Source organism: Gadus morhua, chromosome 6, assembly GCF_902167405.1.
Source record: "Gadus morhua chromosome 6, gadMor3.0, whole genome shotgun sequence".
NCBI lineage: Eukaryota > Metazoa > Chordata > Actinopteri > Gadiformes > Gadidae > Gadus > Gadus morhua.
In genome coordinates, this window is record NC_044053.1 from 14924604 (window position 1) to 14939327 (window position 14724).

General features: G+C 44.9%; 1 protein-coding gene across 1 annotated transcript in view; it reads right to left on the reverse strand.

Moving 5' to 3' along the window:
* The window catches only part of spef2 (sperm flagellar 2), a 20263-nt gene extending 5626 nt beyond the window's left edge, over positions 1-14637 (reverse strand). The window contains exons 1-27 of the mRNA XM_030359322.1: positions 14425-14637; positions 14039-14141; positions 13503-13752; positions 12212-12382; positions 11959-12099; positions 11373-11449; positions 11072-11276; positions 10378-10566; positions 9272-9459; positions 8375-8546; positions 7929-8151; positions 7516-7589; positions 7223-7369; positions 6721-6824; positions 6238-6494; positions 5780-5999; positions 5489-5643; positions 4965-5090; positions 4407-4525; positions 3370-3497; positions 2817-2958; positions 2237-2374; positions 1785-1945; positions 1277-1345; positions 1062-1140; positions 482-544; positions 113-257 (exon numbers count right to left, since the gene is read on the reverse strand). Coding sequence (XP_030215182.1) covers positions 113-257; positions 482-544; positions 1062-1140; positions 1277-1345; positions 1785-1945; positions 2237-2374; positions 2817-2958; positions 3370-3497; positions 4407-4525; positions 4965-5090; positions 5489-5643; positions 5780-5999; positions 6238-6494; positions 6721-6824; positions 7223-7369; positions 7516-7589; positions 7929-8151; positions 8375-8546; positions 9272-9459; positions 10378-10566; positions 11072-11276; positions 11373-11449; positions 11959-12099; positions 12212-12382; positions 13503-13752; positions 14039-14141; positions 14425-14482 — 3904 coding nt within the window. The 5' untranslated portion in view covers positions 14483-14637. The remainder of the gene's footprint in view (positions 1-112; positions 258-481; positions 545-1061; positions 1141-1276; positions 1346-1784; positions 1946-2236; positions 2375-2816; positions 2959-3369; positions 3498-4406; positions 4526-4964; positions 5091-5488; positions 5644-5779; positions 6000-6237; positions 6495-6720; positions 6825-7222; positions 7370-7515; positions 7590-7928; positions 8152-8374; positions 8547-9271; positions 9460-10377; positions 10567-11071; positions 11277-11372; positions 11450-11958; positions 12100-12211; positions 12383-13502; positions 13753-14038; positions 14142-14424) is intronic.
* Positions 14638-14724: the final 87 nt, after the last annotated feature.

Consider the following 14724-nt stretch of genomic DNA (forward strand, 5'->3'; position numbering starts at 1 on the left):
TGATGGTGAGAGAGAGAGAGAGAGAGAGAGAGAGAGAGAGAGAGAGAGAGAGAGAGAGAGAGAGAGAGAGAGAGAGAGACCTTCCCTTCTCCCTCGCTGGAGAAAAACTAACCTTTCTTCTTGGCCGATGTCTTCTTCCCCTTATCCTTGGCTATGCCTTTGGCGGGGGCCTGGGATACCTTGTTCCTCTCCTCCTCCTGCCCCTCCTTGACCACCTCCACCTTCTTCTGCTGGAGCTCCCCGGACGCCTGCTCACACTGGAGCATAACACACAGTGATGTGGAGGCCAAAACAGCCGCACACGTGGACTGCCCCAGATAAGCTCACATTCAGGCATGCACACATTCAAACGTCATGCCTACATGACGCACACACAACAAAATCACATACACTCACACGCACCAAACGCACACACACACACACACCAAACGCAAACACACACACACACACACAAACACACACACGCACACACAGAAATTACCAGGTTCTTGATAGCATCGAGTGCCTGTTTATAGACATCAGAGATATGTTTTCCATGTGAGTTCTAAAGGAGAGAAAGAGTGGAGGGAGAGAGGCTTTAGTGTCTGTAACTACACCGTGGCATGTTTCTGACTGTCCAACGCATAGTCATGCATTCTGTTTGCCCACAACCTTAATATTGTGTAGTTTAGTTTTGGTCCTGCATTTTCTGTCATGTTACCTATGTCAATAACTCTATTGCACTCATCTGTGTCTCTGTATCAAGTCAGCATGTTCTGTGTCTTCAGTTTGTACCATTGTCGGGTCACTCAATGTATAGATTTGGCTGTTTTATAAGCCTACTTATTTCTGCCTGCTTTTTGTGTGTTCCTGTCTCATTTAAAGTGTATTCTTTTGCTTAATTCTATCCATGCATTTGGAACCGACTCATGAAATCTAGTCTTGTCAAAATAACAGTCTAATTTAGAGTTAGATAATTAGCATTAGTAAAATTGATCAAATCTGTATATCATCATGATTTTTTAATAAAATAATCTGGACGAAACAGTGATCCACCAGACCCCAAAGTAAGGCGGCCTCACCTTGTCACGCGCTCCCTTTTGCAGGTCCCCATCAACACTTGGCTCTGGAGCAACAGCACTTCTGTCAAGGAGGGGAATACTGGCAGAGACATGAGGGTCTGGGATCAGTAACAGACAGAGAGGCCGCACTCACTGGCAGCCAGTGACTAGAATCCAATGTCATGGGACAATTATAGCTGCTAAAACCGCTGTTGTATGTGGCAAAGTGTCCTTACACTTGTGTTTTCCACTGCAACACAGTATCCTCCTCTGTTTCACTGGCTCCCTGAGCTGCATGGTCAGTTCTGAATAGAGAGAATATGGCGTCACAATATACAATACACATGTTTTCATCATGTGGAACTACACAGGGTACTGCTTGTGTTTATAAGACACATCAGGGAGGTTGTGCGGATGCAGACCTGTTCTGATCACACAGAATATGTTCATCATTGCATTTATATGGTGTTATAAATTGTAGCACTCATTTTTAAACATAATTTGAACTAAATAAAAGAAGTGCATCCAGTACTACTTTTACAATATATTTTATAAATAAAAGAGATCCTGGGAAAGCTTGATTTGCAAACAAACGTTAAATTACTATAACACAATTACAGGCATGATGTACAGGAGCACTCAAGGTGCCCCGTGTCTATTTATCCCCTCATCCTCCCCATGGAGCAGGGGTCTTGGCGGGTCCCCGGTGCAGCCTGGTCACACAGGCGCTGAGGGGGTGCTTGCCTGTCTCCCTGCACGGGGGCTGTGTCCCGGTAGTCTGAGGCGGCCACCAGGGGGAGACAGGTGAAGTGAGTCGGCGGGAACGGCGGAGTCCCCTGTCTGCACATGCCCAGGTAGTAGTCCCGCAGAACGCTCAGTGTGTCCTGGAAGCGGTCCAACTCCACCTGTGTGACGACGCCACCAGTGAAGAAAACATTGCAGAAATGGTGGAGGATACAAGATAGAGAACATTTCAAAGAATATACAGGTATTCCAAGGCAGCTTGGTGAAACTGGAATTAAATTGTTATGACATACGATGTATAAATATCTATATAAATATCTAGAAATATATATGGCCTTGTCGTAACAATTTCATTGTCCAGAATGAACCTGTGTTATACTTTGCACTTTATAATAAAAAGACACTACTTGTTGTTGTGAATGAGATATGATGAATTTCGTCATTAGAGAGACCTGGATGAGTGTAGCGAAGTGATTAATGAGGAAAGCCTTGTGGTCCTCCAGCCAGCCGTTCTCTACTAGACTGTTCTTCTCCTGGCTGTCCTCCTCTCTCCGCTTGTCACTCATGTCCCACAGACGCTCTCGCAGGTCCTGCACAAGGTTATAGGGGTGGGCAAAACAAAGAGCGTTATTCGCTTCCGACATACTTGTATCTTCAGGTAAACAAAAATATGTACTCCAGAAAAAAGGTCTTATTGGAAACATATTAATGGTACCGTCCTGCAGAGGGTGCTGTAGTGGATTCACATAGTTGATAAAATGTCCTAAAATGTATTAAATCCCACAAAAATAGTATTCTCTACCTGCTTACTTCCTCTCCTGGACTGTATTCTACTGTGGCTACTTTCGTCCTCTACTGGACTGTATTCTACTGTGGCTACTTTCGTCCTCTACTGGACTGTATTCTACTGTGGCTACTTACGTCCTCTACTGGACTGTATTCTACTGTGGCTACTTTCGTCCCATACTGGACTGTATTCTACTGTGGCTACTTTCGTCCTCTACTGGACTGTATTCTACTGTGGCTACTTACGTCCAGCCTCTGGTGCAGCTCTGTCTTGGTTTCTGTGTCAGCTCTCATGTCTTCAGGGATGCTGCTGTTGAAGTCCTGCTGCCACTGGCTCACAAACTCCTGGTTCAGCTCCGGCCGACTCAGGTAGTGCTTGTACTCCTCTCTACAGACCAAAACCAGTGGAGAGAATATATCAACACAAATCCTACTCCGTGTTGTTATTAGTAATGTTTTAATTCTACATCATAAACACACCTCAGTTCAGGGCATCAACTAGGTTGGCATTAGGGCATAGCAAAAAGGGATCTATGGATAATGGTCATAAATTTGATTGTATAACTGTCTTAATTTCAGGCAAGGTAATTATTTGGTCTGCTGCTTAAAAATAAAGACAATTGCATTTGTGCATTTTTATTATTGTGAGGAAGGCCATTCAGTCATTCCATTCTCATTAGCTTCGGCGCTAATGTGTATTTCACAGGCAATCAAAAAGTTTCACCGGAGTCCTGCCCGTTGCATATAGGAGCAGCGCGGCTACTCCTAGACAGACATCCACACAAACAAAAACAAGCACCTGATGTTGAACAGGTGACGGATGATGATGTTTCGTTCGATGCGGAGGTTCTGCATCACGGCTTTGATGTTCCTCGCGTATGACTCACTAATGGTCTCCCAGTAGGAGAGCAGGGCCCCTGGGACCTCCTGGGGTTAGGGAGAGACCGAGAGGAGACACGGGAGGGGGGGGGAAGAGAGAGAGACAGAAAGGCGTCACAGGGAGGAAGAAGTGTGAGGACACGGCCGGGTTAGGAGTAATGACATGAGAAGATGGAGAGAATTTGGATGCACATACATGAGCATATGTTTGTGAGGCAGTTGATTTAATGGCTGTGAGGGAAGATGAGCTGAAGAGGTTCAGGGTGCAGGATGCAATGGCTTAGCTGACTCCTAACGCTTCAATGGCACATCTTCAATTGATGCACTCCAGAGCATGAGTGCCTTCAGTAATTTAATATATATACTCTAATCTTATATGTATTAATATAGTTCATCTTCCAGTAGTATATCTTTGAGTAGTAAATGTTCAAGTCTTCCTATAGCACATCTTCCATTAATATATCTTCCAGTATTAAATGTTTTGGTAATATCAATTATGATAGTAGATGTCCAGGAATATATCTTCAAGCATTATGTTCTCGTAATATATCTTCTTATCGTACATCTCAAGTAATAAATCTTCCTTTATTAAATGTTCTAGTAATATATATTTTAACAGTGGATGTTACGGAATACATCTTTCAGTAGTAAATGTTCTAGTAATATATCTTCTTATAGTACATCTTCCAGTAATAAATCTTCCAATAGTATATTTTCGTGGCCTCCGATAGTGGCCTCCGATTCCCCCATCAATCTTTCTGCGTCTATCGTCGTAATGTTTCCCTCAGTTTACCTGCTTTTCCATCATGTGTTTTTCCCTCGATGGTTCCAAGCATTTAAATACCTGTAACCCACATAACCTACGAGCCTTCCTGCCTGCCTATGTGGGTTTGTCTAGCCCTTGCCTGTTGCCCTCTGAATTGAGCATCTGCCATCGCGGCCTATCAGGGGTCCTACCAGAGGCAGGGCTTCGTCGACGTAGATCCAGCGGGCCGAGCCTGGGCGAGGGGGGTCGCCGTCCAGCGCGCTGCCTAGCTCTCTGTCCGCTCCGCACAGGGAGGCCGCTCTGGTCCGCCCTGTGGATCGGTCAGAAGGAGACAAAGGTAAGGACACTATGTGAATTCAATTCATTTTTTTACCGCTACATCTCTACTATTATGAATGTCTATACAAATATATATTTTAGGTGGATTTTTTGCCATCCGTTTACAATCCATTCCATTGTATAATGATACTGGGTACTGTCTGTGGAATTGCTAACTATGTATTTCTATCTTAACTGTGGTTTATAACTTTAAATTAATCTTCAATTAACATTTATTTAATAGATTAATAGATCATTTTTTCATTGAACAGGGACATTTTCAATCAAAAACGACAATATGAGAGAAATCCATTATTTGTACACATACACATCCACATAAACCAGACGACCTCTGGAGTTATTTATACAATTAATTATGTACTGCGCAACTGGAATGCTCGCACACACATGTGGTCCAGTGGCTGCCCCACCTCTTGGAGACTTTGCGCTGGACCTAGGTCTGATAATGCAGGCGGACCCCGGGCGCTCCAGTTTGGGGTCCTGATGTGGGGCTGTCCCTGGGGGGTTGGACCCTGGAGTTTCACCCATGTCAAGCACTAGCTCCACAAAAGAGGGGGTGCCAAGAGGAATGAAGTATATAAGACATGAGAATGGTTACTGTTAAGACTTTCACCGATCAAATCTTCTCACAATCATCTCACATTTGTTATGTGTTCTACTGGAGGAAACTCAATCGCACAAGTCAATGCAGCTTTCTGATTATTTGTACAGCGGCCAGTCTACACGTTTTTCACTTTTTTACAGTTTATTAGTGCTGGCCGAGTTTGTGTTTGCCAATTACACGCCAAGAGATCCCACTCTCAAGCAACCTGATTGGTTGAAACAAACGCTCATCTGCCATCCATATATTAATCTAAAGTCTCACTTTAAGACTAATATCAAACCAATTCATGGCTTCTATTTGCCATAAGGCATATGTAAGACAATGCGTTACCTTTTGGTTTGTTCATCACTGCCTGTAGCAATACAGACTCCAAACTGCTGAAGAGTTCCTCCTCGCTGACATTTGCATCCAAACGGACAAGGATGCCTTGATTTCCACTGTACCACTTCTCTAGTTTGGACCAATTGTCCTGGAAGGAAGCAATGCTGCAGGTGAAGAGGGAGGAGGCGAGGAGAGATGAGATGAGAGGGAAAAGTTGAGCTTGGAGCAGAAACCTTTACCATTCCAGCTTGTGTACACGGCCCACATTTAAGTGCTGGTATTTTTCCACCAGTCTCTCACCCATGTTGTATTTGTCGGCCCCCCAGACCCCTGTCTGTGCATCCATCCAGAGAAGGGGCTGTCCCACCAGGGTCAGGGTGACCATCCGGGGGGGCAGTGGGAGCAGCTCCAAGGCTTCTGCTCTCTACATGTTCCTCTTTGATTGTCAGGGATGCAGATCTCACCGTAGGAGACGGGGCATTCACCTCTGCACTGCGCAAAACCCTCTCCCCTCTTCCTCCTGATATACATGAAGAAGAACACATCAATCATATCAATATCAAGTGGGTCAAGTGGGTCACACACACACACACACTCACACACACACACACACACACACACACACACACACACACACACACACACACACACACACACACACACACACACACACACACACAGACAGACAGACAGACAGACAGACAGACAGACAGACACACACACACACACACACACACACACACTATAGCATGACCTACGGCTTTGACGGACAGCCCGATTGAGGAGGACGCTTTCGGGTGTGTCCAGCAGCAGAACCAGGTCCAGCACGGGAAGCTTTTTGGCTGCGATTGGCTCGAGCGCCTGGGGGGCCTTTTGTTTGTTTGAGCCCCGGCGAGGAGGTTTCTTTTCAATGGGCACCGAGGTACTCCCCCCCAGGGCCAGTTCCAGCATCCGGGCCTGAGCCACATTCACCGGGAAGCCATCCAGGACCCACCCGGAAGTGTCTGGGACCAGCCTTAAGGGAACACACAGAACACAAGGAGGACAGAAGATAAACTGGGATGAGAGCGACCTGCAAAGGGGCGTGCTTAGGGGCTAACAATGTAAAAGCAGGGAAGCCCTGGTGTCATGGACATTTATGCGTTAACACGCACCATGATGCATTACAACAGGGTTTTACCGACTGATCATCAAAATGCACATGTGTCAGTTCTATGAGTCCATGAGTCATCTACGAGTACCTGATCGTCTCCACTATGATGTTCACCAGCAGCTCATCAGGGATTGCTTTCCCTGTCCTCAGCACCTGGTCTATGACCGCTCCACGCTGTGCCCTCTCTGACGGCTGGCATGGATCAGATACAGTACGATGTTATATTGTATTACATCGTACATTATACCATTAAGCCATTGGTTCTCAAAGTGCGGCCAACGGGCCAATGGCGGCCCGCAGATACATTCCTGGCGGGCCGCCAGGAACGTAAAAAAAATATTATATCAATATTAATTTAAACAGTGACCTCACTGGACCTCACTCCCAGAGGTCCACGGTGCAATGTTTTTTTTCACCACTGGGATGCTGACGGCGTTTCCCGCCTGATTTTTTTTCCTTTGGCGGCCCTCAGTCAAATTTTGGGTTCCTATATTGGCCCTCAGCTGTCCAAACTTTGAGAACCCCTGCATTAAGCTAATACATCCATATGATGCATTAGCACATTTGTGTAGTAGACACACTGAACTCACCTCCCTCTTGGAAATTTCTTGCTGTTGGTCGAGTGCTGAAAGAGAATTCGATTCCTTGGTTTCTAGGGATGTGAAGGACCGGCCCTCTCCCTCAGGAACCTCATCCTCACCGTCTCTAACAGTAGGAATCTCCCCGCCATCAGAAACCTGGACACAAGTTACCACTGATGAACTGTTACCTCTTCTTTACACAAAAGGTGCTTTATCAATCACACGTGGGCAACACAAATATACAAATGTATGTACAAATATATCACTTGCTATGCAAAACCTTCTACTAACTATACACTAACCTTTTCTCCACTCTGGTAGGCAGCCAGGGCCTCTTGGATGAGTGTGTCAGGTGATATGATATGGATACCATGTGCTGTGGACACACAGACACACATTTACATATCGCAAGAACATAGATACTGAACACTTGTTTTCTGCATACACCCACGCGCACACACACACACACACACACACACACACACACACACACACACACACACACACACACACACACACACACACACACACACACACACACACACACACACACACACACACACATTTACATATTGCATGACCATAGATACTATAAATGAGTTTTCTGTATACACACACACGCACACACACATATATACTCCCCCCCCCCCCCCCAACACACACACACATACATGCAGGCAAGAAGGCAGGCGGATAAAAGGATGGATGGATGTACCTTGGGCCAGCTGAGCCAGGCAGGTGGTCTTCCCTGAGCAGGGCTGGCCCAGGACGCAGGCCTTGAGCGTGAACTGAGGGAAGAGGGGGGGAGGCGTGGCAGGACGGGGCTCATTGACCATGTTCTTCAGCCTCAGGACTACATGGTCCAGGATGTTGTTGCTGCCTAGATGGCGCTTAGCCTCCCCTGCCTCCTCCGGCCACGCCCACTCACCCTCCATGTTCTAGCACACGAAGCAGAGAAGTTGGAGAGGGTCAGGGAACCATTGATACGACAAGGGAACATTGCAGAAATGCAATTAGTTTGTACCGGCAGTTTTGGAGACAGACGTAGCGAATCCCTCCACGCAAGTTTTATAGCTTTCTGTGTCTTTAGTCTCCAGAAATGCGAATCCGATTGCTCATATCAAAGGAACCAATGCACGGCGGATGCCACCTCTCACTCACTGTGTACTCCTGGTAGTCTTGGTTGTTGAGGAGCTCCTCTTTCTGCCGCTCTACGGGGTCTAGCGGGGCAGAAAGGGGGCCAGGATCTGAGTCTCCTGGCACAGGGTCATACAGGGGCAATCCAAGCAACAGCAGCTCCTTCCACTCCCTCATCATCTTGACCGGGATCAGCCTGATGGCAGTGTGAGCAGGGGGGGAAACAATATATTAAATATTTTGGATTTAATCGCTCATTCAACAGCTGCACTTTAGCACTTGAAAAGGGTATACTTTGGCACTTGTTTTTTAAAGCTATTAATACCAAATATCGGTAATGGGAGGTTTTCTCGCCACTGACAACCGTATTTCTCAGAAACCCAAGAGTTCAACTATTTTATAAAATGTTATTTGTGAATCAAGAACCCATTTCTGTTTGTGAAAGGATCCAAAAAGTTTTTTGTATTGTATAAAAAACGGAGCATAAAGTTTCTGCTACTGAGTCTTAATCTAGATTAAGTCTTAATGTGGGTTTAATAAACGACTGGTGCTGTTTTAATATGCACAAACTGACCAGTTAATCCCATTTGTATGTATTTGCAATTGAGTTTGTAATAATACAAGTTCATCGCTTGTGTCCAACAGAGTTGAACCACTTAGACAGGAGAAGAAGGAGACAGAATTTAGAGCTCTCCTATTTTTATTTCACACAAGTACAATTACGATACCAATGATTTAAATCAGTTTACAGTTTACATTCTTTGTATCATTTGAAGTGGAGAAGTCATGATATTTTATTCAAATGCTTCCGATACTGTCAATACAGAAAGATATAGAGAAAGAAAGATAGACCAAATTAATCTTTAAGAATTTGTGGGTGACAGTTACAGAAACACAAATAAGAGATTGTGTGTGACGTACTTCCCGGTAAGTAGACGGTATTCGCCAACCTTGGTAGCCAAATCCTCTATCTGATCCAGGACTTCCCAGCAGAGATTAGAGTGTTTCTTGTGCCTGTGCTGGGCTCGCTCAGCTGCCATCCTGTTATGTAGCTCCATCTGCCTGCTGACCTCATCAGCTTCGTCCAGTTGGGCCTGCTGAGCCAAAGTCTATATATACGAGGCCTCACAATGAATGGGACAACCACCGCAGCTTTGATGTTCCCACACTACAAAGTTTTTTCTTTATACAGTGTTATAATTGTTTCTCGTATTTCATGTTACCACAATGCCGAGTGGGTCAAAGTGTTTTTCTTCAGTGTTTCTGGGAAACGCAATGAAAAAGGCAGAATCTACGATAAGACGTACTTGTGTGTCTAGATTTGAAAGTTTTGAGTTTTCTGGTGCACTGGGACCAATATTCATCTCATACTTCCCCCAACATTACTTCAATAATACCACATCATCATGTCTATTAAATATTAATACTATATTAACTTGAGAACATCAGCAATACCCATTTTCCCTACCAAACAATACAATCTCTGCGTGCATGGTAAGTAAGTGTTTAATAATTACAGATTAACACATCAATACATAAGGTACTGTCTATATGTAATGTATTGATTGCGTTGCTAAACACAGACAATAGAGAATACAACGGTTCTACAACATGTAGCGACATATACAATTTCATCTTCATCTTTTAGCCTCAGGATAGTGATGCTACTACAGCTTCCTACCTTTTCTCTACCTCTCTGCCCTCTCTGGATTCTGCAAAACGTTGGGATTCTATTCACCTTATCACCCATCCTTCTATGTTCAACTCATATAGCATACTAGCCCTCTATCTCATCCCCTCAAACTCGTTCCCCTGGCCACTGCCTCTCTCGGTCCAGATGACTAAAGTGTCTCTGACTGGAGTCCATCTTCCCCTGTTCTTGAAGATTTCAAGAACCCCCGATAACTGCTGAAGAGGGTCTCCTTCTCTACTGGGACACTAACTAGGCCCTGGTGCAACTGCTGTGGCTACTACTAGAAAAGCAGAGTGCTGTGCGCCTCCCGCTTGTTTTTCTTCTTCTATCTCACCGCCTCCCTCTCCAGGGCCTCCAGGAAGTCCCTCTCCCTCTGCTCCTGGTACTGCTGCTCCCGGAAGAGACGGTTCTCCCGCAGCACCTCCTTCTGGGCGCGGACCTGGAGGAGCTGCGCCACCAGCCGCCGCTCCTGCTCCGTCTGTCGCGTCAGCCGGCGCACCAACTGCTCGTCCCGCTGCGCGTCCTGACGGCGGGAGGCAGGGAGGAGACGGCGGATCGGTGGATTGGTCGTTGCATAACGACGTGATAAGAGTTTCAGGGAATGGGAGAGTTTCATCCATCAGACCTCACACACATAAAAAATATACATGAATAAATATGCACCTGACCACAACACTGTCAGCAATGGACACTCAATGGTGAACAGACAATAGAGTGATCAGATCTTATTTCTGAATAAACCAAAGACTTTCTGAATAAACCAAAGACATTTGACTAGGGCAATAATTTAAGACACATTGGGAAACCTTTGGAAGCGGACGTAGGCACATTCTTCTCTTAGTTAATGCATTACTAATCCACCATTTACTTATCTACTGGATGCTACCCAAAGTATGCCTGCCATTCCGTACCTGCATTCCTAGTCATCCCTGGAAGGAGGGATCACTCTTCAGTGTTCTCTTGGTCAATACAAAACAGGGGCTTGTGATTAAGGGCTATACAAATGACTTGACCTGATAGGACATCACCTGCTGATTCTCCTGGGCTTTGAGCTGCTCCTGTAGGAACCTGGTGCGGCGTTTCTCCCTCTGCTGGCACGAGGCCGAGTCCTCCGCCAGCCTCTGTCTGATCTTCTGCACATACTGGCTGTTGGACTGCAGCACAAGCTCGGGCCCGCCCTCCCCGGGGGCATTCTGACCAATGGCCTTGCGGCTCCCTGTGAGGGTCTTGCCGCTAGAGATATAAAGAGGATTCATCGTCTGAACAATCACGATACATGTTATTTTATTTGTCAAGTCAAACTGCGATTTTGTTTTCGCATTATCTTACCTTGAGAAATAAGAGAAGTCTGAAGTTAGAAATGCCTTTCTGCTTTTTTCAAAGCGGGCGATTTCAGCTGTGACCTGCTACATTAAAGAAAAGATGTTACTTCACTGAACCGTGTCTTGTTAAAGCTGACAAATTATACCACCAGGTGTGAGTGTGATTAGCCGTTATAAGCCGTTTTGGAAATCTGCCTCTTCTGACATCACAAGTGGGCATGTCCACCTAGATTTATGCTGGCTAGATCAGTCTACCCATTCGACTGTAGCAAACCTTTCTCATCTTCCGTCATACATCTAGATGGACACGCCCACTTGTGATGTCAGAAGAGGCTGATCTTCAAAACAGCTTGAAACGGCTAATCAAACTCACCCTGTGGTATTATACGTCATCTTTTTTTTTTTCATCTTTTTTTATTGCATTGGCATATCCTTCCCTGGTGTCATATGTAAACCAAATTGTAGGTATTTAATTAATAAACTAGAAGATTGAAATATCCTACTTGAAGACCTGAGTATGTTTGGTTTGTTTGAAAAACGTCTAACCATCACCCTGATCTGCCATTGTACGCGAAGACTTAATGCCTGCTAACCTGTCTTTGCTGTTCCCTGCGTAGCTGCTGCTGCTGGTGCTGCTTCTGCACCAGTTTGATAGCAGAAGGCTTTGGCACGTGGACGATGGAAGCCTGGATACGAGCCATCAGCTCAGTCTGCCTTCGACGCGACGATCGTAGCTGTGGGGAATCAACACGGGGAGGAAAACCACAACAGTGGGAACAGCTTTGAGTTCCCCATTGCAAAATCAAAACACTAAGTAGTACGATGATGTATTGTGTTGCCGTTGACCTTTTCCATGTCCTTTAGTCTCATGTCTTCCGTGTCCAGGAGTTTCTTTTGCTCCTGGAGAAGCTCAGCCATCTCTGACTTCTCCTTCAGCTGCCGACCCTGCTCCTCGTAGCGCTGGGACAGCTTGTGGAGCGTTACCTCTGCGTCCCGCTTCCCCACCGGCCCCACACGCTGGGAGTAGAGCAAAATAAATAGATAAATACATTCATATAATATTGTTTACAATTTTACATTCGGCAAAATAAAGTGCAATGGTAATGATCTTTGGCTCCCAGCCAAAAGGTGCTCAAACGCCAGGGTCAGCGGTGCCTTGCCCCCTGAATGAATCAGAATTCACTAGAGTGATTCATTAAACATGACTACACAGTAAATAACTATAATATTGCAATATTACTGCGATATTGCAGAACACATAATACTAATACACCAATGTCAAGAGGTAGTGGCATGAGTTGGTTATGTGTTTGTTTAGCATTGACCCATAGAAAAATAATCCCTACTTTTGTCTTTCCACTTGACTTGATTACAAAGCTATAATCTGTTGCCAAGAGACCCATGACACAAAGACCAAAACACACATAAAAGACACACATGCACAACCCCTGAGGTGACCAGATTTCTGAAAGGAAAACAGGGACAACACAGTAGTTCGACACACCATATATTATTATTATTGTGTTATTATTTATGAAATTAAAAAAGGTGACATTCACATTTTGCCTATTCTCATCATGGTTAATGTAGGAATGTAATTAAAGATTGGAAGAACATGTTGCATGGTTCACTACTATTTGTTTTAAGCTTTTATAAATCAAGAAAAAACAATATTCAATATCCCTATTCAAAGTAGGCTACTTGAATAGGGAAGCTTTGTATATTGTATTGACGGTTGATGGTCAGACCTGTTTATGGATCAAGTCGATAGATAGGCCCCGAGTTAAGGGTGGTCGCATCGCAGCCTCAGACCAGATTAATTGCCAACTGTCTCAAATTGTTTATTCATGAGAAAAATATAACCTTTTGCCATTTAAAAATCGATTATTATATTATTTTTAGATTTTAATTTGAGTTCAGATTGGACAGCTCCAGCTGGTCCCCGAGAAACAGGAACTGTCCCTCCCTGGAAAGCGGGGACGTCAGGTCACCCTAACACTCACACCCCCATCCCACCCTCACACCCACCCACCCACCCACCCACCCACTTACACACACACACACACACACACACACACACACACACACACACACACACACACACACACACACACACACACATCCATTCTTCCCTCACATGATCTGAGAAGACGTCGTTCTCTTTTTTGTGCAGGTGGGGGCCCCCAGCAGTGGGCAGCACGGTGTCCATGGGGGTCCTCTTCATCTTCCTGTGCTGCAGCAGGACGTAGAGCTGGTAGAGCAGACGGGTAGCCGCTCCCTGCTTCTCCTGCATCAGAGCCTGGGCTGTGTTCTGGTCAAAGGGGACGCCAAGCAGCTGGAGGGTGGGCTCGATGCGGCTGAAGTTGCCCTCCTTGGAACTGGAGATGCTAGATTTTTTGGAATAATAATAATAGTTGAAATGACAGTGTTGACATTATTTTATTGATTGCTTTTAAAACATACATGATGTTGCACTAGTAAGATACAGTGGATATAAGGGTAACGCTACAGAACTATCCAAATCCATACCCTTTTTCATCTTTGATTAATAAAGTTTAACGTATCTTAATAATTATCTAAATCGGAGAGCTCTGAGATGGAAATCTAACAGTTAACAGCCAAATAAATGTAAGCATTGGCAGTGTAAGGGGACAATTAAAAGAAACAACTTACTTGCTTTTTATGAACGCACTGAAATCATCTTGCAGCTGGTATTTAAAGAGCACTTCTCCAATAAGGTAGCCGGTGGAGAAGTCCTTCGAAAATGTATTTGGCTCTATGAACGCGGCAGGGAATAACCGAGAGAGATATTATGTTGCTTTTTCGTTTGCTTGTAAATATTATAAACAAAATGATATAATCACCGCAGCTTACCACCGATCCACCATGGCACCTATTTAAAACCTATAGGCCTACGACATGTACGTCTGTGCATGTCATATAGGTAATAATTTAGTATTGCATTGAAGCCAAACTTCACGCGAGAGCAGCAAACTACTTTAATACAAATATGTGAATTGTGCTAACGACAAGCTAGATGATGGCGAGTAAACTCTTACCAACTGTTTTTGACAACCGGAGCTCGTTGTTAAGCCATCTGCATAATATATCCGACATTTTTGGGCGTTGGTATCGAACTCCTTCTGTTTAAACTACATCATACATTTAAGATGTTTCTCCTAATACGACTCCTTTAGGTCCAACTTGCTCCGTGCGGGACCATAAAGTGTGTACAAAACCAGGCGGGTGACGTCCCCGGGGCGTCGTTGCCATAGCGCACGTCAACAAGATGCTCTGGGCGTCCAGAGCCAATAGATAAAAAAAGACGTGTGAAGTGTGTAAGCAATATAATAAACCAA